The sequence below is a fragment of the Lemur catta genome, chromosome X (genome assembly GCF_020740605.2).
Source record: "Lemur catta isolate mLemCat1 chromosome X, mLemCat1.pri, whole genome shotgun sequence".
NCBI classification, from domain to species: domain Eukaryota; kingdom Metazoa; phylum Chordata; class Mammalia; order Primates; family Lemuridae; genus Lemur; species Lemur catta.
The window spans coordinates 72,493,254-72,518,801 of record NC_059155.1 but is presented as its reverse complement, the minus strand read 5'-3'; the positions used below and the strand labels follow the sequence as shown (position 1 = coordinate 72,518,801).

General features: G+C 52.0%; 1 protein-coding gene across 3 annotated transcripts; it reads left to right on the top strand.

Moving 5' to 3' along the window:
• Window positions 1-1,730: 1,730 nt before the first annotated feature.
• IL3RA (interleukin 3 receptor subunit alpha) lies at window positions 1,731-25,548 on the top strand. 3 transcript variants are annotated; one of them, XM_045537698.1, is made up of 12 exons: window positions 2,213-2,338; window positions 5,990-6,087; window positions 13,874-13,992; window positions 16,170-16,284; window positions 17,171-17,303; window positions 17,387-17,571; window positions 19,170-19,285; window positions 21,601-21,627; window positions 22,949-23,069; window positions 23,677-23,782; window positions 24,944-25,025; window positions 25,302-25,548. In XM_045537698.1, exons 1-12 carry the CDS (start codon window positions 2,298-2,300, stop codon window positions 25,374-25,376), a joined length of 1,218 nt encoding a protein of 405 aa, XP_045393654.1. In that variant the 5' UTR covers window positions 2,213-2,297; the 3' UTR covers window positions 25,377-25,548. The 3 variants fall into 3 exon arrangements, with proteins under 3 accessions (XP_045393655.1, XP_045393653.1, XP_045393654.1); XM_045537697.1 differs by lacking the exon at window positions 5,990-6,087 and having other exon boundaries at window positions 1,733-2,338; XM_045537699.1 differs by lacking the exons at window positions 5,990-6,087; window positions 24,944-25,025; window positions 25,302-25,548 and having other exon boundaries at window positions 1,731-2,338; window positions 23,197-23,769.

Below are 25,548 nucleotides of genomic sequence, written 5' to 3'. Positions count from 1 at the left end.
AGCCTCGGGGCTTCCGCGGGGTGTGCAGGTGCTCCCGGGTCACCCCCGCCAGGCAGGGCTGCACGTCTTGGATCAAGGGGTCAGTGAGCGCTTCCCCCAGGGGCCTAGTGCTTTTCTGTTGTTTCTCTCTCTCTTTTTCTTTTTGCCTTAAAAGAAAGGGGGAAAAAGGAGGGAAAGAGAGAGGTTGAGAGGGAAGGAGGGAAGGAAGGAGGGAAGGAGGGAAGGAGGGAAGGAGGGAGGGAAGGAAGGAAGGAGGGAAGGAGGGAAGGAAGGAGAGAAGGAGGGAAGGAGGAGGGAGGGAAGGAGGGAAGGAGGGAAGGAAGAGGGAAGGAGGGAAGGAAGGAGGGAAGGAGGGAAGGAGGAGGGAGGGAAGGAGGGAAGGAGGGAAGGAAGAGGGAAGGAGGGAAGGAAGGAGGGAAGGAAGGAGGAGGGAGGGAAGGAGGGCCCATGGCCCCTGTCTCCCGTTGCTGCTGTTCTGGGACCAGGGCATGTCAGTGTCTTTACCCGAAGCACCACCCGACCCACTTCTCAGCCGACCACACCTCCCCCCCTCGGGTCTGGGGGTCCGGGAGGTCCCCTCCCTCCGGTGTGACATCCTAAGGTTGGTTCTGTCCTGGGCACAGCCTGGGACATCCCACAGCAGTGACATTTCCTCTCTGCCCTCTCCTGGCCTCTGCCTGAACCCTGCTCTTTGGTGACAGGTTTTGGCCCCAGACCCAGTGGGAAATGCCCCAGACGTGTGCGTCAGACGGAATCTGCCTCACGGCTTCACCCGGGCGTCGGCTGCAGCCCGCGGTCTGCAGGGGCCGCCTCCCCTGCCCAGCGCTCGGCCGGACCTGGGGTCCCACGGCCAAGGCCTCCTCAAGCCCACCCGCCAGCCGTGTGAGCCTGGAGCACCCGCCGTCTCCCAAGGGTGCCAGACCTCGAGGGACGCCGGGGCAAGCTCTCTGCAGAGGCAACACATGGCAGGTCCTACTACCGCCCCGACCCCTGATAGGATGCACACCACCCTGCAGGACACAGGACAGGAGAGGGGACCCAGGTCTCCTCCGGGCGGTAAAAGGACTTTCATCTCCAAATAGTCTGGTCGGCAGCAAAGACACAGGGGCCAGGGCAGGTGGGGGTTGGTGCACCAGCCTACTGGGGCCCCCAAACAAGGTAGCACAAACTCGGGGGCTTCAAGCAACAGAGATTCACCCTCTCCCAGCCCCGGAGCCCAGGAGTGTGAGACGCAGGGGTCTCGGGGCCGCGCTCCCTCCGCAGGCTCCAGGGAGGCTCCTTCCTGCCTCTCCCAGCTCCTGGGGGCTCCAGGCGTCCCTGGGCTTGTGGCCGCGTCACTCCAGCCTCTGCCTCCGTCTCCACGTGGCTTCTCCTCTGCGTCTGTGTCCCCTCTGCCATCTCTCAGGAGGACGCCTGTCACGCTGGACTTGGGCCACCCTGATCCGGGATGATCTTGCCTTAACGAGTTCTACCAGCAATGCCCCTTTTTCCAAATCAGGCCTGGAATCATGAGGTTGCAGGTGGACATGCATTTCGGGGGTGGGAGGAGGAGAGACACAACAGTGAGCCCACAGCAGCTGGGGACACAGAGTGAGGCGGGCTCAAGGTGAGGGCTGCAGGGGCGGGGTGGGCTTGGGCTGGCACCTGGGGGCAGAGGTGGGAAACGTGGAGGGGGGTGGGGGTATCTGAGAGTGGCTTCGCTGTGCAAAGAGAAATAGCAGATTCCAGCGTTGGGAAGTGCCGTCGGGGGCAGCTCGCTGGAAGGCTTGGACGTGACCCTATAAGCTATAAGCGGCCACTTCATCCAGGACACGGGTCACCTCCCCGTCCCGGAGGGTCTTTCCGAGGGGCCTCGGCACCCCCGTGCATGCCGGGCGGGCTCCACGCACCGGGCAGGAAGTTGCACAACCGCACTGGAGTGCTAAGCAGTAATTATAATTACCAGAAAGAGGAACGGTGCCAGAAAAATTAGAACAGGAAAGTGACACTTTCCAAAAACAGGAGAGTTTGCTCTGGGGAGCAGATGCAGTTCCCCACGTGGCTGACCCCGGAGTCCCGGCCCGACCGGGAGAGATAAAGGGACCCCCAATGGGCACCGGCCACGCCAGAGCCTCAGTGGGTGCGACTTTCGGGGGTGGGGCAGCATCTGCCAGCTATAAAACAGCTGAATACGGACAACGAGCTTTCATTTCTCTTTGGGGCAACTTCCTTCAGCGCCGACAGGAAAACAGCTGGGAAGCCCGAGACCAGGGACATCGTGTGGCCGGGACCCCCAGACCCAGTGGGCTGGAGCCAGCATGGACGTGTCTCCCGCGCTGGACTGTCGCCTGCAGTCGAGGTGGGGTCCCCGTCCCCGGCGGGATGAGGGAGGAAGGCGGGCAGTGGAGGCGACCCCGGTAGGTTTCCCTGTAGACTCAGGCCGGCCACTATACGGGCACCGGCCACGGGAGGCCACGGGGCATTTGTATGTGGCCAGTCACGGCTGAGATGTGCCGACCGTGGGCAACACACGCACACGCCAGGTGCAAAGAATTGGCACCCAAGGAGGATCCTCAATATCTCCTTAGCAATTTTCCTGTTGATTAGAAGCTGCGGTGATCCTCTTTGGGGGCCTTGGGTTAAACAGTATATAGGATTGGAATTAATTTCACTGTTTTTTTTTGGGGGGGGGTGTTCTTTTGCCTTTTTAAATGTGGCTCCCAGAAAACGTAGACATGCAAGGTGGCTGCAGTTGTATTTTTGTCGGATGCTGCTGGTCTGTGGTGGCCAGGGCTGCCGGCCGGGGCGCTGCTTTGGGGCTGGGACCCCAGCCCGGGCAGAGTGTTTGTTCGTGGCTCTCAAAGGCTAGTGAGACGCAAAACGCCCCAGACGGCTGGTCAGAGCACAGGCCCCTTGTCACAGCATGATTGACGGTAGCCACAAATCGGACGCAGCCCAAATGAGCATGAGTACTCCTGGCGGTCCGGCCATACACTGGAATAGTATTCAGGCATGAAAAAGAATGAGATTCCGGCACGTGCTGGGACATGCAGATGAATGTTGAAGTCACTGTTCTGAGTGACAGAAGCCGCATCTGAAAGGCCAGAGTGTGCGATGCTGTTTCTGGGATATGTCCAGACGTAGGCAAATCCGTACGGATGCAGCGGAGGTTAGTGGCTGTCGGAGGCTGGAGAGCCGGGTGGGGAAACACCACTTCATGGATCTGGGTCTCCTTCTAGGATGATGAAAATGGTCTGGAAGTTGGTAGAGGTGGCAGTTGCACAACACTGTGAAGGCACTGACTGCCCCTGAGTTGTACATTTTACGATGCAGAATTTTATGGGAGGTGAATTTCACATCAACGAGAATATTAACCAATAAGTTGTAGGCTGAGTATGGTGGCTCACACCTGTCGTCCCAGCACTTTGGGAGGCTGAGACAGAAGGATTACATGAGGTCAGGACTTTGAGACCAGCCTGGACAGTATAGCAAGATCCCATCTTTTTTTTTTTTTTTTTGGAAACACAGTCTTGCTCTATCATCCTGGGTACAGTACAGCTCACTGCAGCCTCCAACTTCTGGGCTCAAGCGATCCTCCTGCCTCAGCCTCCCGAGTAGCTGGGACCACAGGTGCCACCATCACACCTGGCTAATTTTTCTATTTTTAGTAGAGACGGGGTCTCACTGTTGCTCAGGCTGGTCTCGAACTCCTGAGCTCAAGCGATCCTCCCGCCTTGGCCTCCCAGAGTGCTGGGATTACAGGCATGAGCCACCTCACCCGGTCACAAGATCCCATCTTTACAAAAATAGAAACAGTAGCCAGGCATGGTGGAACACACCTGTAGTCCTAGCTACGAGGGAGGCTGAGGCAGGAGGATCACTTGAGGCCAGGAGTTCCCTTCCATTCATAATTTGGGGACAAGCTCGATACAGTGCTGTGAACAATGCAATGTAGTTTCTTAAAGCATGTTAACCTCTTCAAGTGACAAAACATGCCTTACCATGCCAGTCTGACTGTGCAGGGGCGTCCGTACATTTCGGGAGATTGGTTTACCTGAGCAGAAGCCAGGAGCAGGCAGCCCGGAAAGCCCCCAGTGGTCAGCCCGGGACGCCGCTGGATCTGTCCGCACTAAATCAGGGTGAATCCCAGGCTGTTCTCATCTTGCCTCTGTTTACAATTTTGACATTTTTCTCATCATGGATGTGTCGCTTTGGTCTTTTTAAAATGTTGCATTAAAATTTTATTTATGGTGACAAGGGGTTTTCGGGTGGCCGCTTACATTTTGCAGCTGCCTGCCCCACCCTCCTTCCTCACCCGAGTCCCTGTGTGACAAGCTGATCTTGCAGCCTGATAAGGAATTCTGGGTCTCACCCATTGGGGGACGGGCCCCTTGTTCCATAAGGGGCAGGTTTGGTGTCAGCACACAATGTCCCATGTGTGAAAGTTGGTCCCTGTGGGAACCCTGGCCACTTCCACTGTCAAGATGCTAAATCTCCTGGGAGCCCCGGGAATGGAGAGCCCCCATGGAGACCCTCGGCATGGCAGAGGCTGGGCAGGGAGAGTCAGAGCCGAGGTCCTTGGTCCTGAGCCCGGTCCCCCAAGGCAGGGTCCTGGTGCAGTTGGCCACTTGTGTGGCAGCCTGGCTGGCCACCAGCCCCAGTCACCGCGACCCAGCAAGGGGGCCCCAGGCATTGCTCTGCCCCTGCTATCAGGTCAAAGGGGTACCCGAGGGTGATAACAATGTTTGCGAAAGAGAACTGGGGTGGGAGCCCACGGGAGACCCCGCAGACCCCTGCCCCAGTGGGCTCACCCGGGCCACTCACATGGAGGGCCCCCAAGAGCCACCTGCTGGCGAGGGCTTCGCAGGGACTCGGGGGGAAATTCCCGGCTGGGATGCTGAGATCTCGCAATGCTCAGTTACCGTAACTGGGTCCATTTAGGAAGCTCCGCCTGCCTGGCTGTCATCATTTTAATTAGGCTTTCCTGCCACTGTTTTACCACGAGAGTGTTTCCTGGTGTGCCATGTGGTGTGTGTTTTCCCGGCTCCTGGATGGGGCTGGAGCCAAGAGCGTGCTAACCTCCAGGGTGGGAGCTCTTTGCAAACAGGCTTACACACGGACACACGCACATGCAAACACGTGCATGCTCACACACAATGCACACACCTGCACACACATAAATGCATAGACATGTGCACATACATAAATGCACATACATATGCACACACATACACAAACATCCACACACTTGCATCTTAATGCACACGTGTGTGCACACATGCACACAAAGCACACATACATAGACAGGCACACATGTGCATCCACATGCATGTATGTTCATGTATGCACATGTGTGCACATGCAGATACACAAATGCACTCAAATGCACAATGCACAGATGCAAGTACACATGCAGATATTTATGACCTTGTTTGCAAATACACACATATATACACATACATGAATTCACATCCACACATCCACACACTCATGTGCACACGTGCATGCACATACGAACACACAAATGCACAGTCATATACACATGTGTGCACATGTTCACACAATGCATGAAAACATACACAGGCGTGTACACACATACATCCACACAATGCATATTCATGTATATACATGTGTGCACATGCAGATACACAAATGCATACATGTGCACATGCAAGCACACATGCAGACATTTATATACATGTTTGCAGAATACACACATAAACACACATACATGCTTACACACCCATGTGCACACATGCACACATGTGTGCATTTACACATACACACCCACACGCTTGCACACATGCACACATACATGTGCACATACAAACACACATGTAATGCACATGTGCATGGTGTGCATACACACACGTGCCCACCTGCAAGGCAGCCTTCCCTGTGTAAGGAGCTCTGTGCACCCCAAGTATCTCGCTCCCTAAGGAGTGCAGCCCCTGCTGCCCCCCAGCAGCCCCGCACCCGCCCCTCACTGGCTCCCTCTGCGTCCCTGCAGGACATGCCTCCCGCCCGCGGGAGCTGCATCCGCCGTGGCAGTCCTCTGGCTCACAACGCTCCTGACGCCGGCGTCCTGCCTGCGGCCGCCCAGCCCAGGTAGGTACCGGAGCGAGAGTGCCCGTGGTCTGTGGGCCTGTCCTTCGTGCTGTCGTTCAGCGAAACTTGTGTCTGTTGAGACCGTTGTAGATTCACGTGCAGTTGTCGGGAACGAGCCAGAGACACCCCGGTGCCCCTGGCCAGGCTCCCCGCAGGGTAACATGGTGCAAAGCTGCCCTAGGGCATCACAGCCAAGGTCTTGATCACGATGCAACACAGTGTCGGGGGTTTCGCTGTAGCTCAGGCAGTGGGACCAATCGCCCACCTCCCTTTACTATTATCGTGTGGATAGGAAACTGTGCTCAGCGTGTATCAGGGTATTTCTGGGCACGGTGACAAAAAAACCCTGTCATGCTCTGAACTGTGTCTCCCCAAATCCCTATGTTGATGTTCTAACCCCTAGCACCTCCAAAGGTGACTTTATTTGGAAACAGGGTATTTGCAGATGTAGTTACTTAAGTTTCTGTTTTGTTTTTAAGACAGGGTCTTGCTCTGCTGCCCAGGCTGGAGTGCAGTGGTGTCATCACAGCTCACTGCAGCCTCCAACTCCTGGGTTCAAGCGATCCTCCTGCCTCAGCCTCCCGAGTAGCTGGGACTATAGGAGTGCATCACCACACCTGGCTAAGTTTTCTATTTTTAGTAGACACGGGGTCTCACTCTTGCTCAGGCTGGTCTGGAACTCCTGACCTCAAGCCATCCTCCCGTCTCGGCCTCCCAGAGTGCTGGGATTACAGGCATGAGCCACCGCGCCTGGCCAGTACTTAAGATAAGATGATGTCATAGCAGACTGGGGTGGGACCTGAGTCCAACATGATGGGTGTCCCTATAAAGAGAGGAAATTTAGGCACAGCCACGCAGGGAGGAGGCCCGGTGCAGGTGAGGCAGAGACTGGAGGGATGCGGCCACAGCCAGGGGACGCCAGTGCTGCCGGCAGCCACCAGAACTCAGGAGGAGGGACGTGGGGCAGATCACCCCTTGGAGCCCCCAGAAGGAACCAGCCCTGCCTTGATTTCAGACTTCTGGCTGCCAGAGCCGCGAGAGAGGAAATTTTTGTTGTTTTAGGCCACCCAGTTTGTGGTGCTTTATTACGGAAACCAAGTAGCTCACAAATAAATGTCTTTGTTTTGCCAAAAGGGCACAGTCATGGGTTAGACAGTGTTCTCAGAAATCATGTTGAAATCCCAATCCCCGGCACTTGTGAACGTGACCTTACTTGGAAATTGGGTCTTTGCAGATAAGCAGGTTAAGATAAAATTGTTAGAGTGGGTCCTGAGCCAACACGATTAGCACCTGGGGCTTTGCAGAACACTGGGTTAAGACAGAATTATTAGGGTGACAGACAATTACCATCCCTAGTAGAAGGGAGAAATTTGCCAGCCTGAGCAAGACCAAGACCCCGTCTCTACTAAAAATAGAAAGAAATTATCTGGCCAGCTAAACATATATATAGAAAAATTAGCCAGGCATGGTGGTGCATGCCTGTAGTCCCAGCTACTCGGGAGGCTGAGGCAGGAGGATCGCTTGAGCCCAGGAGTTTGAGGTTGCTGTGAGCGAGGCTGACGCCACAGCACTGTAGCCCGGGCAAGAAAGTGAGACTCTGTCTCAAAAAAAAAAAAGGCAGAAATTTGGACACAGACACACACAGAAGCACAGCCCTGTGAAGACAGGGGCAGAGATGGGGCGACGTGTCTACAAGTCCCAGAATGCCAGGGAACGTCCACAACCGCCAAACGCTAGAAGAGCACAGAACAGCCTCGCCCCCGGAGCCTGCAGAAGGCGCCAAGCTTGCCAACAGCTAGATTTCAGACCCCAGGCCTCGAGAACAGCGGGAACAGCAAAAGTCATGAACAGAAACTTTCCAAAAGAAGACAGACCGATGGCCAAAAATCATATGAAAATTTGCTCAGTGTCTCTAATCCATCAGGGAAATGCAAATCAAAACCACAATGAGATATCACTTAACTGCAGTGAGAATGGCCTTTATCAAAAAGTCTCAAAACAAGAAATGTTGGTGGATGTGGAGAGACAGGAACACTCACACACTGCTGGTGGGACTGCAAACCGGTGCAACTCCTGTGGAAAGTAGTATGGAGATACCTTAAACAGATACAAGTAGAACTACCATTCGATCCAGCAATCCCATTACTGGGCATCTACCCAAAGGAACAAAAGACATTCTATAACAAAGACATCTACACTCGAATGTTCATAGCAGCACAATTCACAATTGCAAAAACGTGGAAACAACCCAAGTGCCCATCCATCCATGAATGAATTAATAAAATGTGGTCTGTGTACACCACGGAGTTCTACTCAGCCACAAAAAACAATGGTGATCCGGCATCTCTTGTATTATCCTGGATGGAGCTGGAGCCCATTCTACTAAGTGAAGTATCCCAAGAATGGAAAAACAAGCTCCACATGGACTCACCAGCAAATTGGTATTAACTGATCAACGCTTAGGTGCAGGTATGGAAATAACATTCATCGGGTGTCGGGCAGGTGGGGGGGGATGGGTAAATTCTCACCTAATGGGTGCAGTGAGTTTGACTCAAACTGTACAAAAGCAACTTATATAACCAAAACGTTTGCACCCTAGTAATATTGTGAAATTTAAAAGAAGAAGAAGAGCCGTGAGAACTGCAAAGGTGGTGGAAGCTGTCTTCATCTCGAGCTCTGGGACGCACGTGGAAACAGCCTGGCTGAGGTCCCCACCGTCACGGGGACTGGGGCATCACTCAGTTGCCAAACACGTGTGTGTTCAGGCGACGGCCCCCCCCCCCCGCTGCTTAGAGCAGCCGCCGGCCATGGGCGGCAGAGGTTCTCTCTGTGGTCCACAGGGGAGGCCACACGCGTGCCCGGTGAGACAAGCAGCACGTGACACACACCGCGCCTCCGTGTCCAGGCGCGTCCAAGCCGCCTGCCACATTTGTACACGTCTCGCTTTAACTGAGGCAGGAAATTTGTAGTTCAAACATCCTCGGGTCAGGGAGGGAAATTTTAAAGCCTGAAAGACAACGTATGTTTGGGGGCAAGAATTGCATCTCCTTAATTTCTCTCTCTCTGTCTTGCGGGACGTAGATTCATGCCAGGGGCACAGCAGCCTCCGCTTGGCCTCCGTGCGGCTCCCGGAATATTCCATGATCATGACGGATCACGGGCGAGGGACACAGACATTCACTCCAGAACAGCTGCCGCAGCAAAGTGCCGTCAACCAGGCGGCTCGGACGGCAGAAACGCTGTTTGCTTCTCACAGCGCTGAGGGAAGGAAGGGCCCCAGGCGTGGGCAGCGCCAGGGAACGGGGGTCCCGGCCTCTCTGCAGCCCCCGGTGCTCCCCTGGCTTGTAGCAGCCGGTGGTGGCCCTGGGTGTGTGTCTCTGTGCAAACCCCCTTTGCACAAGGCCCCCAGTCACTCCATATCAGGGGCCCGCCCAACTCCCATCTGGTGTCGTCTCCACGAATTACCCCTGCAATGCCCCTGCTTCCAGGCAAGCTCCTGTTCTGACACAGTGGCTGTGCGGTGACAGTTAGGACTTCAACGTACAGATTTGCAGGGCCGGATCCAGCCCACCACAGCCGCACCTGCTCTGTGCACGCAACCCGGGACCCGGGACCCTCAGGAGCCATGCCGTGGGTTTATTTGGCACAGAACTGAAAGAGCCCCGTGTCACTCGGTCCCTTAGTGGGCTGGAACTCAGCCACGCGGCTACGCCCACGACAAGAGGGGGTGGGGGCTTCTGCCACTTCCCAGCTGTCCCCGCTATGTGGCACGCCAGGGCAGAGGCCACCCGGCCACCTTTGTGGTCAGTCACAGCCCACGGGTGTTCTAGGGTCTCCGACCACCGGCAGGAACCGTGTTCCTTCCCAGTAGCACCGGATGCTGGAGGAAGCAGCTGGCACACTCGAGAATGCTCACTTTTGTTCCCTCTGAGTCCGCTAAAACTCCCATCTGGGTGGCATTGCCCACCCCGGAAGAGCTGCTGATACCAGGCAATGTGGAATGGAAGTGTCTAAGCCTGACGGCTGTGTCCTCTTCCCAGACTCGTGGGGAGGCGTTTTGTCTCTGTAGCACTATAGACGGCACCCCCTCGGCTCTGGGTTTATTATCTAGTCTGACGACGCTTGTTAGAGTGTTTAGATTATTCACATGTCTATGTGTACTTACTGACTTGGTGGGGATTCACTCTACCCGTTGTTTGCTACTTTTCTCATCTCTTCTTTGTTTTTGTTTCTGGGTTTTTTTGTTGTTTTTGTTGCCTCTTTTCCTGATGTCTTTTCAATGGATTACGTATTTTTAGGGTTCTTTTTTTACCCCCCTCCACTAGTGCCTTTGGCTTGGTGTCATTGATTTAGTGGCGACTCAGGGTCTAAAAGTCGCATCATTAACATCGCTGAAAGTTGTCAGAATCATAATCGAGTCACTTGTGTAAGGAAAAAGAAAAACCTTGACAACAGACGTGGGACAAGCCGTGGAGAGAGGGTTCTCAGGTACCTGGTAACAAAACCACCATCAAGGACAGTGCAAAAACCACAGCCTTGCCCGAAGGCTGTCGCAACCTTCCACAAAAAATACTTCTGCAAGGACCTGTGCCCAGTGACTGTCTGCCCAGCCTCAAACTGGCACCAGCCTTGTTGTCAATCCTTGTAGCCAAAGAGGATCATTTCGAAACGATTATGTGGTCAGGTGCGGTGGCTCACACCTGTAATCCCAGCACTCTGGGAGGCCGAGGCAGGAGGATCGTTTGAGGCCAGGAGTTCGAGACCAGCCTGAGCAAGAGTGAGACCCCGTCTCTACTAAAAGTAGAATGAAATTAGCTGGGCAACTAAAACAGAAAAATTAGCCAGGTGCGCTGGTGCACACCTGTAGTCCCAGCTACTCGGGAGGCTGAGGCAGGAGGATCGCTTGAGCCCAGGAGTTGGAGGCTGCAGTGAGCTATGATGATGCCAGCCTGGACAACAGAGCAAGACCCTATCTCAGAAAAAAAAAATTATGAGACCTCCTCATTTTCGCTTTAAAACCCTTTGTCTTCCTTCACCTCCCCAAATACGCACGTAGTTTACTATGACAATCTTGTTCTCACTGCAATGCCTATTGCCAAGTAAGCGTCTTTTCTTTCAGAGAGACTCTGTCTTTGTGTTATTTAGGTCGACAGTGATCATAGACTGTCTCCCACTAACAGTGTCTACTTCACAGGTAACGTGGGAATATTGCAACAATGTATTTCTATTTGGCATCTAAACCTTGGCGCTGTGCTAGACCGTTCACTTTTACTTATTTTATCAACCACACAATGCACTGTGATAACTTTGGTTTTAAACAGGCAATTATATTTCTTAAATGTTAAAAGTGAAGAAAAGGTTTCCCAGGTTTACCTGCATGTGGACTATTTCTGGGAGAGCCCCTGGGAATTCCTTTTTATTTTTCTTTCCTGTTCTCTTGTGCAGATCTGAGTTTCTGTCCGTGGTGTTTGCCTGCAACTGGACGAAGCCCCTTGAACATTTCTTGTCCTCCTGGTGTTCTGGCAACAAATCCTTTGGGCTTTGTCAGTCTAAAAATGTCTTCATTTTATCTTGCTTTTTTGCTGAGTATAGAAGTCTAGGTTAACAGGACTTCTTTTTATTTCTTTTCAGACATTAAAGGGATCTATTATCTTCTGTCTTGCACTGTTTCTAATGAGGCATCAGCACTAATTTTTATCTTTGTTCCCTAATATGTAGCATTCTGTGTTTTCCCTTCTGGGTGTTTTTAAGATTGTCCTTATACCACTGCTGTTGTTTTGTTTTTTCAAGCAATGCAATGATGGTGTCCCTTGGAGATTTTGCTTTGTCTGTGGGTTGGTGCACGTGTGTGTGTGTGCGTGTGTCTGTGTGTGTCCTGCTTACGGTTTTTGAGCTTCTTGGATCTGTGGGTTTATAATGTTTGTTACATTTAGAACATTTTCAGACACGATTTCTTCAAATATTTTTCTGACCCACTCCTTGGACTGCACATACGTGTATGCTACTCCACTGCATACTGTGACCCAAGTCACTCTGTCTCTGGTTTTCTGAGCCATTTTCTCTGGGTGTTTCTGCTTGGATTCTGTTTATTACTGTGTTTCCAAGTTCACCGAACTTTTTCTGGTTACTGTCTTATTTGCCTTTAAGCCCATTCAGTGACTTTTTCCTTCACCTCAGGTTACGTTATGTTTATCTACACACAAGATAAAGTATCCTAAAGCAAATATTTGCTTCTCTGACACTCATTCTGTTTTAATGAGGTTTGACATTGTTTTAGCAGAAGTGAGTGTAAATTCTGAGGCAGAAGCATCTGCTAAGAGTTACATTTAAAATTCTTAGGAGAATTTTCTCTAGGAGAGTTTTTACTTTTTTAAGGAATAAATTACCCTTATAAGTTAAGAGAAAAGAATGGCAGAGATGGAGATATTCATACAGTTTGGTCCTTGCTTATAAAATGAAAGTTGTTGATCTTGATAAATAATCGTGATACATATAGTTTATCAATGGGCATTGACTTGAAGTCCCCTGAGTGATGGATCACAGGTAAAGGCTCAAGAGATAACGGATGTATATCTATAGCTTTCAGTTATTGGCAAAATGTGATTGAATGTCATCTTTTACATCTTTATATGTGAGTCATTAATGAAATACATTGAGCCCTGTGATTGCTGGGAGAGACCTCATTTGCATAGACACTGTGGTGCCAATACATACACTTTGATTACACTTCAATATTTATTCAAATGCACATACTCTGGGAGGTTTTCCAACAATATTAGAATTGCTCAGACACCCTGCGAACTGTGTGAGAAAATGCATATCGTTGTGTAATAACGATGTCTTATCTTTTATGAAGTAAAGCAATATATAGATAGCACTATATATATGTGTGCTAAAGCAATATATATGTGTGTGCTAAAGCAATGCATATATAGCACTATATATGTGTGTGCTAAAGCAATATATTTATAGCACTATGTATGTGTGCTAAAGCAATATATATATAGCACTATATGTGTGTTAAAGTAGTGTATATATAGCACTATATATGTGCTAAAGCAAGATATATATGTGTGCTAAAGCAATGCATATATAGCACTATGTATGTGTGCTAAAGCAATATGTATATAGCACTATATATATGTGTGCTAAAGCAATATATATAGCACTATATGTGTTAAAGTAATGTATATCTAGCACTATATACATGTGCTAAAGCAATATATATATGTGTGCTAAAGCAATATATATAGCACTATATGTGTTAAAGTAATGTATATACAGCACTATATATATGTGCTAAAGCAATATATATATAGCAGTACTCTATGTATGTGCATATATATATATATATATATATATAAATGACAATTTTACACTGCCATTCGGAAATCACAGTCTGTATAGGAGACTGAACCAAATTTCTAAGCCAGAATTTGTTCTCAGTTCTCTGTGAAAACAGCACACCATGAGATACCTGCGTATGAAAGGTGAATATCGTGTGAACAGGGACAGCGCACTTGATGTGTTCCGCTGACTTCTTTTCCGCCTACCGTTGGGAAGGTGATGACTCACCTTCATCGGGGAGAGTAACGAGAGGGACCAGGTGCTGCTGGTGCCCGGCTTGTGCTAGCTCAGGGCAGTCGCCTGTCTGGGTGCAGCTCCACCTCCCAAAGGGACTGGCTGACTCGGGGCGGGGGGGCAGCGCCCATCAAGACGGTGTTTTAAGATTCGTGTGTCTGTCTCTGAACTCCTAACGCTAATGTTAACTCTGTTAACCTTTTAGATCCAAACCCACCGATCAAGAACTTAAGGATGGACCCAGAAAATAAACGGTTGACCTGGGACCTTAATGGAAATGTCACCGAAATTAGTTGCATCAAAGAATCAAGATTGCCCGTGCAGGTAAATCATAGTCTCTCAGGTTGGCTCACTGAATATTTCTGTGTCGTCCAGGGATCTGAGAATGAGTAGAGCCCAAAGGGTGAGTCCCTCTCTGGCATGACAACCGTCTAGGTTGTACACCTAAGTTGGCCTTGGGAAGTGCGGTGAGTCGTTCAGAGCACGGAGGCTCCGGTCCGTCATCCGTAAGGTATCGGAGCTGGTGCACACTCGTGTGAAAGCGGCTGAGATATTACAGCTACAGAAACAGACTATAGAAGGTGGATACTCGGGAAGCCTGGTCCTCACCCCTGATCCTTCCGAATCCTCTATCTTGTCATCTCCAGGGTTCGGAGGGCTATAGAATGGTGCCGGATCTCACGGTGAGAATCCAATTGTTCACAATTCGAGAGTGTCTCACAAGACAAGAGCAAGCTTCCCTGAGGATACATTTGGTCTCCTCAAAGTAGTGTCTTGATGCAATACCATCCAAATCTCTACCTTTTATTAGTCAGTTTGGGCTGCCATAACAGAGCCCCACAGACTGGGTGGCTGAAACCATAGACATTTATCCTCTCCCATCCTACAGGCTGGAAGTCCCAGATCCAGGGGTCTCAGGGCTGGTTCCCCCTGAGGCCTCTCTCCTGGGTGTGTAGACGCCGTCTTCTCCCTGTGTCCTCACGGGGTCGTCCCTCTGTGCGTGTCTGTGTCCTCATCTCCTCTGCTTATAGGGACACCAGGCCTGTCGGATCAGGGCCCACCCTAGTGCCTCAGTTTACCTTAATCATCTCTTTAAAGTGCCATCTCCAAACACAGCCACATTGAGGGTCAGGGCTTCAGTGTGTGGTTCTTCTGATGTTCCTTTTTCACAGTATCCTGTTCTTGTTTCATAGTTGAACTGTCTCTTCTTAGGGCTCTCAGAATCTCAGTGGTAAGTTTTATCGGTTTCCTTCTCGGTGCCTGATCTTAAGGTCCTTCCTTCTGATTTTGCTTTCATTCATTTGTTTTGGTCTGTCTCATCTTGTGAGACTTTTTCCCAAAGTTTGATCATATTTGACTAGCTGTTCATGGTAAGAGTGAGAACTAAAAATCCAATCATGCAAGTTCTGAGCAAGCGGGTGAAGTTTCAGGTCTGAAGACTTCACTCTTTGGTGACGTAGCTGAGTGATTATGGATGAACCTGTGACACTGTATGAATCATCGAAGAAAGTTTTATATCAGCACCAAAAATGGACAAATAACGCTGTTGCATTCAACGTGGTTTCGTTATAACATTGACGAGGGAAAAAATGTGATTTCCAGAGGGGGCTGCTATCTGTGTGGGATTTGCAAGTTCTGCACAAGATTATGTGGGTTTTCTTGGGGTACTCTGGTTCCCTCCCACATCCCAAAGCTGTGCCGGTTAGGTGAATTGCTGGGTCTACATGATGCCAGTCTGAGCGACTGTGGGTGTGTACGTGAAAACCCCTGTGATGGGACTGTGCCCTTAATCTTTCTTACATGTATGTATAGCTCACATATATTTCAATGTTTAATATTAGAAGTGTTTTCGTCCGTATTTAGAAGTTTGGTGATTTTTTTTTTTTGTGACCGGAAATATGGTGTAGGAACTTAACTCTTGTTTATATCAAATAGCCTACGATGACATAGATTTTATTATACGTCATTTGGCTTAAAGTTGAAGGTTCCAAGAACCTATCAACAACTTTAAATGAGGATTTACTGTGTACATGTTTTCTCATAGGCCCATGTGCATTTTGTTCAATAGATATTGAGTAACTTGTCTGGTTGAATCTTTTGTAGACTTGGTCAAATATATAGAGTTCCTGTTTGTTTATGGATTAGGGCTTTTGCCTGTTAACCCATGCGGAACTTGATGTTCTGTATTTTATTAAGCTATTATACAACGTAGGCACTGAGATTATATGTCATGATTTCGACAAATATTTTCTATGAGGTTGTTTTCCCTTCATTTTCACTTTTTGTGTAAGTTTCAATTTTTGTTTCCCTCTTTTTCTATTTTTTCTTTTATTATTTGTTTTATGATTCTATTCTTGGAAAAGTAAGATTTCTCTATATTTAGTCTTAAATGGAATTATTTTTGTACAACTTTTCGTACCTTTATTTAAAAAAAATCTAAACCTTAGTATCAGACAAAGTATGCTCTGTAAACAATCGGCACATTCTTTTGTCTTTCTCAGGCAAGAAACAACAGGTATTGCTCCTTTGGACTGATTTCCCCATGCAAAGTCACAAACTACACTGTCACTGTGACCCATCCGCCGTTCTCAACATGGATCCTGTTCCCCGAGCCAGGTGACGGAAAATGCTTATTCTGTTTGCATTTTAATCAGCATTCAGCGTTCTTAAGGTCCAAATACTCACTTATACCTTGGGTGGCTCTCTAAGGATTCATGCTGAGTGGAGGAAGAGAGAACTCCAGGCTGGGCGCGGTGGCTCACGCCTGTAATCCCAGCACTCTGGGAGGCCGAGGCAGGAGGATCGCTCGAGATCAGGAGTTTGAGACCAGCCTGAGCAAGAGCGAGACCCCGTCTCTACTAAAAAAATAGAAAGAAATTAGCTGGACAACTAAAAATATATATAGAAAAATATTAGCTGGGCATGGTGGCGCATGCCTGTAGTCCCAGCTACTCGGGAGGCTGAGACAGGAGGATCACTTGAGCCCAGGAGTCTGAGGTTGCTGTGAGCTAGGCTGATGCCACTGCGCTCGCTCTAGCCTTGGCAAGAGAGTGAGACTCTGTCTCAAAAAAAAAAAGAGAGAACTCCAGAGGGAGACACACAATGGGGACTCATATATATGACCATCTTGAAATGGCAACATTGTAGAAATGAGAAACAGACTCGTGACTGGCCCGGGACGAACAGGGGCAGGGGCTGCAGGGAGGGCGGGAGGGAGGTGTAGCTAAAATAGGGCACCTTGGGGAGATCTTGAGGGGATGAAATTGTCAATACCTTGATCGTGTCCAGATCAGCTTCCCGGCTGAGCTGTGACATTTAATGCCACAGTATTGCAAGGTGTTACCAGCGGGGAAACTGGGAAGAGGGTTTGCAGGACCTCTCTGTGGTATATGTTACAACTGCGTGTGAATCCGCAGGGATCTCAGAATAACAAGTGGGACTTTAACGTAAGTTAGTTACTCTCCATAGTGATTTATTTTTGCTTTTCTCCTCGCAAGCCCAGACGGGATACCTGGTGCAGCAGCTGAAAACCTGTCCTGCCGAGTTCACGACGTGGATGTCCTGACGTGCGATTGGACGGTGGGCCGGGCGGCCCCGGACGATGTCCAGTACCAGCTCTACTTGGAGCACGAGACGTAGGTGTGGCCTCAGACGCAGCCGGGCCGTCCGGGCCCCGGGCAGCCGCTGACTCACGTCTGGACCTGTCTGCTTGCCACAGGACCCGTGCACGGCACACGTGTCTGCGTTACAGAGCGGATGACCGCGGAACCCACGTCGGGTGTCACTTCGATGCCATCTCTAGAGTGTCCAGATATCCCCACGGTTTCCAGGTCGTGGTGAACGGGACCAGTGAAAGAGCTCGTGTCCCCTGCACGGATATTTTCAGATATTTATCTGCAATCGGTGAGTAAGGATTTAGGGCATTCCCTGCACACTTGCACCCTCAGCTTTGGGGTGCTGCTGTCTTAACTCCGCAAACGCCGCAGCCTGGGCGGCTTATAAACAACAGACATTCGTTGCTCCCAGCTCTGGAGGCTGGAGGTCCAGGATCCCGGCGTGGCAGCGGCTGTGTCTGGTGGGGACTCACTTCCTGGTTCACAGATGGTGCCTTTTCGCTGTGTCCTCACATGGTGGAAGGGGCGAGGGAGCTCTCTGGGGTCCCTTTTATAAGGACACTGGTCCCATCCATGAGGCTCCCCCCTCGTGACCTCATCCTCTCCCAAAGCCCCCACCTCCCAACGCCATCACCTCCGGGAGCGAGGGCTTCAACATAGCAATTTTAGAGTGGACACATTCAGTTTATAGAACCATCTTAGGAGACTTTTTTCTTTCTTCTGTTCTCTCTCTCTCTCCCCCCACCCCACCTCCATCTGTGTCTCCTCCTCTGTGTCTTACAGGGACACTGGGCACTCAATTCAGGGCCCACCCTAATCCAGGATGATCTTGTCTTGAGATCCTGGACTGATTGTCTCTGCAAACATCCCTATTTCCAAATACGGTCTCATTTTAGGTTCTGGGCATTGGGATGTGGACATATCTTGGTAGGCGGGGTGGAAACCATTTGATGTAATACAATCGTATCCAGTTCTTTCCGGGGGCTCCAGGGGAGGCTCCTTCCTGCCTCTTCCAGCTCCTGGGGGCTCCAGGTGTCCCTGGGCTTGTGGCCGCGTCACTCCAGTCTCTGCCTCCGTCTCCACGGGGCTTCTCCTCTGCATCTCTGTCCCTCATAAGGACACTGCTCGTTGGATTCAGGGCTTTCCCTCCCCCAGAATGGTCTTCTCTTAAGATCCTTAACTTAATTACATCTACAAGGACCCTATTTCGAAATAAGGTCTGATTCACAGGTTCCAGGTGGGTGTATGTTTCGGGGACAGCAACTCACCCCACCACAGAACTGTGTGCAAAGCTGCTAGCTGGTCTCCCCTTGGTCCTAGACACCCGGTCACACAGAGCCACTGGCCTTGATGGGCCTCCAGGCTTGGGACCTGATTGGGGGCGTCACACGGTGGCCGGAGCCCCCTCAGCTGCCCACAGGCAGGCAGGGCGTGTGGTCTTCAGAGCCACCTTCACCCCCTTGCTGCTGCCAGGGGCTCCTGCTTGAGTCAGACCTGCATGTGCAGAACTGGACATGCTTGTGGAGAAACTGAGGCAGCCGTGGAATCAATGGTGCACGAATTAGCCAAAGGGGGAAGAAAGGTGTTGTTCTGGGAGCTACCCGGTCAAGGAAGGAGTTGGCTGCACAGTTGGATGAAGAAAGCTTTTGGGGAGGGTGTCCTGGGGCAGCTGTGGGTGCCGGCGTCTAACGTCCCCAACACAGTGTGTCCTGCTTCTCTATTAATGTTTCTGCCCGCTCTTCCTCCCTGGAAATGCACCCTCCTCTCCCCCCACCACCCAGCGCCAGATTCGTAGGAGGCATATTTTAAAGTATCTCCAGGAAAAAAAAAAATTTTTTTTTTTTTTTTTTTTTACTCATAAAAGTTTTTTCTTCCCCCCACCCCCAGAGAAATTAAGTGCACCCAACATCACTGTGAAGTGTAACAAAACACGTTCTTTCATGGAGTGGAAAATGTTAAGCCATTTCAATCGCAGATTTAACTATGAACTTCAGATCCAAAAGGTAAAGTTTGGCCCCCGGGGGCATCCTCTGCTCTTGGCAACTTGTGCTTGGGGGCCCTGGGATAGGGAAAGTCTCCTCAGATAGGACACAAAAAGTATGAAGCATTCAGAAAAAGTTTCATAAATGGGGCTTTAGGTAAACTAGAAATGTTGGCTGTGTAAAGACACCATTAAGAAACCAAAAGGCCGATTTTGCAAAACCAAATTCTTGCACTTTGGGAGGCTGAGGCAGGAGGATCGGTTGAGGCCAGGAATTTGAGACAAGCCTGGGCAACATAGTGAGACCCCAACTCTATGAAAAATTTTTAAACACTGTCAAGGAAGAAAGGAAATTAAAAAGAAAGAAAGAAATCGAAAAGGCAAGCTGAAGAATGGAAGGAAATATGCAAAATATTCATATATACGACTGGTAAAGAACTTCTATTTAGGATGGGAAAAAATGGGCAACCCAGTTAAATGAGGTCCACAGGAGAAAAATATGGGCAAGTGGTTTAAACATATTTCTCCCACACCCCCAAACATTTTAACGGCCAATAAACACATGAACACGTTCAACACCGTTAGTCATCAGAGACGCGCAAATCGAAACCATGAGGAGATGCCACGGCACACTCGTTAGGTCGGGTGAAATGGAAAACGCTGCCCAAAGGAAATGTCAGCAAGGACGTGAGGGGGCTGGTGGGCTCATGGGCTGTGGTGGGGAATCCAAGATGGCGCCACCACCAAGGAAGACTCCAGTTTCTTACAAAGTCAGCAATTTCCTTGCTAGGATCAGCCCGAGAGGGATGAAAACATGAGCTCACCAAACACAAGTACATGCATGCTCACAGCAGCTGTGCTCACTGTCGTCAAAAAACAGGGAAAGGGATGAGCTCACCAAATCATACACTTTATGTTTTAATTGTAATTTTAATTTCTTTTTGAGACAGAGTCTTACTCTGTCACCTGGGTTAGAGGACTGTGGCGTCAGCCTAGCTCACTGCAGCCTCAAACTCCTGGGCTCAAGCGATCCTCCTGCCTCAGCCTCCCAAGTAGCTGGGACTACAGGAGTGCACCACCATGCCCGGCTAATTTTTCTATTCTTAGTAGAGATGGGGTCTCACTCTTGCTCAGGCTGATCTAAAACTCCTGACCTCAAAGGATCCTCCCTCCTCAGCCTCCCAGAGTGCTGGGATTAAAGGCATGAGCCACTGCGCCTGGCCCAAATTGTACACTTTAAACATGCAATATTTTATGCAATTATATCTGAGTAAAAAATTTTAAAAATATAAAAAATTATTAAATAGTTTTGAGCTAAGAAGCATTTTATACTGAATGGTTTATTTATTCATGTATTACACTTATTCATTATATTCAATTACTGACTCTTTTATACTCATTTTTTCCGTAAATCTAAAACTGCCCCCCAAAAAGTCTATTAATGTGAAAAAAAGCCCAAGGATTTTTGAGCTAATTGATGTTTTATATTCATTTACATTTATCTATTATGTTTATATATTTATTGCATTTACTTTTTATGTGCAACAATTACTTTGTACTCAATGTTTCTGTAAATCTAAAAGTGCTTAAAAAATAGAGCCTCTTAATTTCTAAGAATGGTCAGTTATTTTTGAGCTAATTGATATTTTATACTCAACTGCTTATACTTATGACATTATGCATTTATTACTATTATTACTTATGATTTACACTCAGTTCCTAATTATTTTATACTTAAAGTTTTACTTTCTTTCTTATTTTTACTTATGTCATATTTATTTATTACTCATACTCAAATACTGATTATTTTATGCTTGATTTTTCTGTAAACCTAAATCTGCTAAAAGAAAGTCTGTTGATTTTTTTATATTAACAAATATTTTTTAGCTAATCAGTGTTTTTATATGTTTTTGGTTTTTGGATGGACACAGTACAAATGTCTTTCTCTCTGTCGCTGATCAGAGGCTGCAGGCATAGGTGCAGCAAGAGGCGGAGTGCTAGCCAGGCTTTAAGTCTGGCATAGCACCTGCCCTCCCTGCCGGCCCAGAGTGCACTGCCTGTGGCCCCCAACAGGTGCATCGGGAAGTATCTGGGCAAGACAGCAGGTCTTCTTGGTCCACAGACACCTACAAAGCCCTACAAAGCCCCCTCCCACAGGGACTTGCCGCAGTGGCCCATGAGAAGCCTTTTGGGGGGCTCCCCCTGTCACCGCTGCCCCGGGACCTTCCCAAAGCCCCCATGGCTTTGCTGGTTTCCCCGGAGGGAAATCCAGGTGTGGGAAAGGGAGTCTGGAAGGAGACCAGGCCCTGAGAGACTTGTGTGATTTTTGTCTTGCAGAGCACAGAGGCTGCAGCCACGGAAACAGTGAGTGTCCCCACCCCGCTGAATGTGGCTTTGCAAAGCCAGAGTGTGGCAGTGTTACTGTCTGTCATCTCTGATGTGGCAGACCCCAAGCGGGGGCGCCACTCGACCTCACCACAGCCCTGCACACTTGGCATCCACGTCCCCACAGGGAGGGACAGGGACCTGGAGGCTCAGAGATGCTGCCCCAGATGCTAGGGCTTGCCGGGCTCTGCCCAAGCTAGCTCCACCCAAGTCCCTTGGCCGGGCCAGGCAGCAGAAGCAAGTTGCCCCATCGGGGCTCTGCCCTGCAAAGGCAAACGGTCCCTCCCACGTGGGGGAGCACCCCAGACCTGCCTGCAATGAGCCCCCCAACAGCCCTGCACTGGAGGGGGGACAAGTCTAGATAAAGGCTTTCCCTCTCTGCCTCTTCCTCTCTCTCTCTCTCTCTCTCTGTCTCTGCTGCCCCCCCGGCCCTCACACACTAGGTAAGGAGGTGGCCACTTGGGAGGTGAGCAGCTCTGCTGTCATTGCCCCGTTGCCCGTGCTGTCACACGGCCTGGTCCTGTTTCCACATGATGTCCCAGGCACAGGTTGTGAAGATGAAGATGTGGACTTATCTTTTAGGGAACGACAATTCCATCCACCATAATTACAACCAGTTCTTTCTGGAGGCTCCTTCCTGGCTCTCCCAGCTCCTGGGGGCTGCAGGCGTCCCTGGGCTTGTGGCCGCGTCACTCCAGCCTCTGCCTCCGTCTCCACGTGGCTTCTCCTCTGCGTCTGTGTCTCCTCTGCTGTCTCTTAGGGGGACACTGTCACTGGGTTTAGGGCTCACCTAATCCAGGATGGCCTCATCTCTAGATCCTTAACTAATCACATCTGCAGAGACCCTATTTCCAAATATGCTTGGGACACATGTTAGTGTCCTTGCTGTGGCTGCTTTAACAAACCACTGCAAAGCATGTGGCTTAAACAACAGACATTTCTGCTGTCCGGGTGCCGGAGCCCAGGAGCGTAAGACGCAGGTGTCTCGGGCCGCGCGCCCTCCGCAGGTTCCGGGGGAGGCTCCTTCCCGGGGTCGCTGCAGTCTCTGTGGCGGGGTCGCTGCAGCCTTCCGCCGTGCACACCTTTGTCTAATTTCCCTTAATAAAGACACCAGGCAGCTTAGATTCTACATGACCTCATCCTAAGTAATTCCATCTGCAATCACTCTATTTCCAAATAAAGCCCCACTCTAAGTCACCTGGCCAGGACTCCCAGGTGAATTTGGAGAGGGACGCGTTTCGGCCCGCACTCCTGCGCCTGCCAAGTGGGCATGGCCTTTTCTTCTCTTTTTTCCTGGAAGCTAAAGGTCAAAGAACACACCTCCTTTACGCTGCCTAATCCTGGCACCTACACGGTGAAAATAAGAGCGCAGGAAGTGTTCGAGCGACAGCTGAGCGACTGGAGCGCGCCCCAGCGCGTTGGTGAGTGCGCGCCTTGCGCGTGGGAGCCGCGCGCGTCCGCTGCCCGCAGGCGCGGAAACACGGAGCCCCCTTGCGCGCTGCCCGGGGGGTCGCCGGCTTCTCACTCACTGTGTCCTCCGCACCCCAGAGGAGGGGCCCCCTTCCCCTGTGCCCCTGTGTCTGGGACCCCAGAGAGGACCCTGAGTGTGACCGCGAGGCTGCGCCCTGCTCTTACTCCGCGCGAGGACCCAGGTGGGGAAACCAGACGGGTCCCCTCGCTGCTGGCTGCGGTGACCAGGTGAAGGCCAGGCCTCTGAGACACCCAAGGCCGTGCCGAGAGTTGCAGAGGGCATCAAAGACCCTCCCCGTGTCTATCGCTGGCCCGACAGAGAGGCCGTGGGGACCGTGCTGGCATCGTCTCCCCCACCTGTCCTTCACGAGGACGGGGCTCTGCGCTGGGGGCGCGGATCATCGTGGGACGGATGTTGCACGGGGCTGGCAGGGGTGGCCGCCATCCTGTGCAGGTGTCGCTCTGGGGTGTCGCCCGTAGCCGTGCATCCCGCCCCCCCCCCGACCCGCCCACTCCTGGACACCCCCGGGCGGCCCCGGACGTGACCTCTCCCCGCAGTGTGTGACGCGGAGGAGGACGTGCACGCGGGCTCCCGGCTGACGTGGCTGCTGGCCGCGGTGGGCGCGCTGCTGGCCCTGCTGTTGGCGCTGCTGCTCTGCAGAAGGTGAGCCCCGCCGGCCCCTCGCGCGGGTGTTCCCGGCCTCCCGCAGCGCCGCCCACGCTCCTGAGCGTTTGCGGGACGCCCTGTGGCCGGCGCAGCCCGCGACACCCCGAGGGGCCCCACTGCTGAGTGCCTGGAGACCCAGAAGCTACAGGCGGGGACCCGGCCCGTGGGTGGCCCCAGGGGGAGGCACGGCCAGAGACGGTGTCACCACTGGTCTGGGACGGGCACCCGAGCTACGGTCACAGCCCCGCCAGAACATAGGGGCTGTCGGTGGGAGCAAGCCGGGGTGTCAGTCAGCACCCAGGTGACCCCAGGAGGTGCCTCCTCCCTGCTGCACTTCCTGCTTGGTCAGCTGTGGAATGGGCTCAGTGGCTGACGAACGGTGAGACCCTCCCCGCAAGCTCCTGACCAACAGTGTTTAGGCAAGACCACCGGGGTCCGGCTCACCCTAACCCTAACGACCACCGGGTTCCAGCTCACCTAACCCTAACGACCACGGGGGGCAGGGGTACAGGCTTACCTAACACTAACGACCACCGGGTTCCAGCTCACCTAACCCTAACGACCACGGGGTACCAGCTCACCTAACCCTAACTACCCCAGGGTTCCAGCCCACCCTAACCCTAACGACCACTGGGTACCAGCTCACCCGAACCTTATGACCACCGGGTACCAGCTCACCCATACCCTAACGACCACCGGGTACCGGCTCACCTAACCCTAACGACCACCGGGTACCAGCTCACCCTAACCTTATGACCACTGGGTACCAGCTCACCTAACCCTAACGACCACCGGGTACCGGCTCACCTAACCCTAATGACCACCGGGTACCAGCTCACCCGAACCTTATGACCACTGGGTACCAGCTCACCAGTACCCTAACGACCACCGGGTACCGGCTCCCCCCAACCCTGATGACCACCGGGTACCGGCGCTCTGCCCTCCGGTGCCTGGCGCGCAGCGCTCTGCGCCTTGGGACCCCCAGGCTGCTCCGGCTGGGCCTCCCCGGAGTACGCGGGGCGCCCTGGGCCTTGGGGCGGGGCGACAGCGACCCCTCCCGCAGGGGGTGGAGTCTTTGGCCCCGCGTGGCCGGGCGGCGGCTCTGCCCACACTGGGTGACAGCTGGGTTCAGGGCACCGGAACGTCTTCCTCCCCCAGGTACTCGCTGATGAAGAAACTCTTGCCCCCCATCCCTCGCATAAAGGACCCCATCAGCGACGACTTCCCAAACGACAAGCTGGTACGCTGTGCTTTCTGCCGCCACCTGGTTCCGGGGACGCGGGAGGCTCGTCCGCCGGCCGCGGCGGGCGGCTGGGCAAGGCTGCAGGATGCGGGGCGCGTGACAGGCCGGGCTCCCCGCCTGTGGCCACGGGGCGTCACCGGGGCCCTGCGCCCCCGCAGGCGGCGCTGAGAACCCAGGCCACACCGGCTCGGACGGGGCCCTGCGGCTTCGGGGGAGGGAGTCGCCCCCCTGTCTGGGGCGCGGCGACTCACCGCGGCCCCCCTCGCCCCGCAGATGCCCTGGGAGGCCGGCAGGGCGGACCCCGAGGACTGCGCGGTGGCCGAGGTGCAGCTCGTGAAGGAAACGTGACGCCGCCGTCGCCGGGCTGCCTCCGCCTCAGGGCCCGCACGGCTGGGGCAGCCGAGGGGACAGGGGCAGAGGGTGGGACCGCGGGACCCGCCAGAGCCTGAAGTCAGCAGCTGCCACCCGGAACAGAGAAACTTTGGTGCTGTGGTTTCCCGAATAAAGCGCTTTTTACACA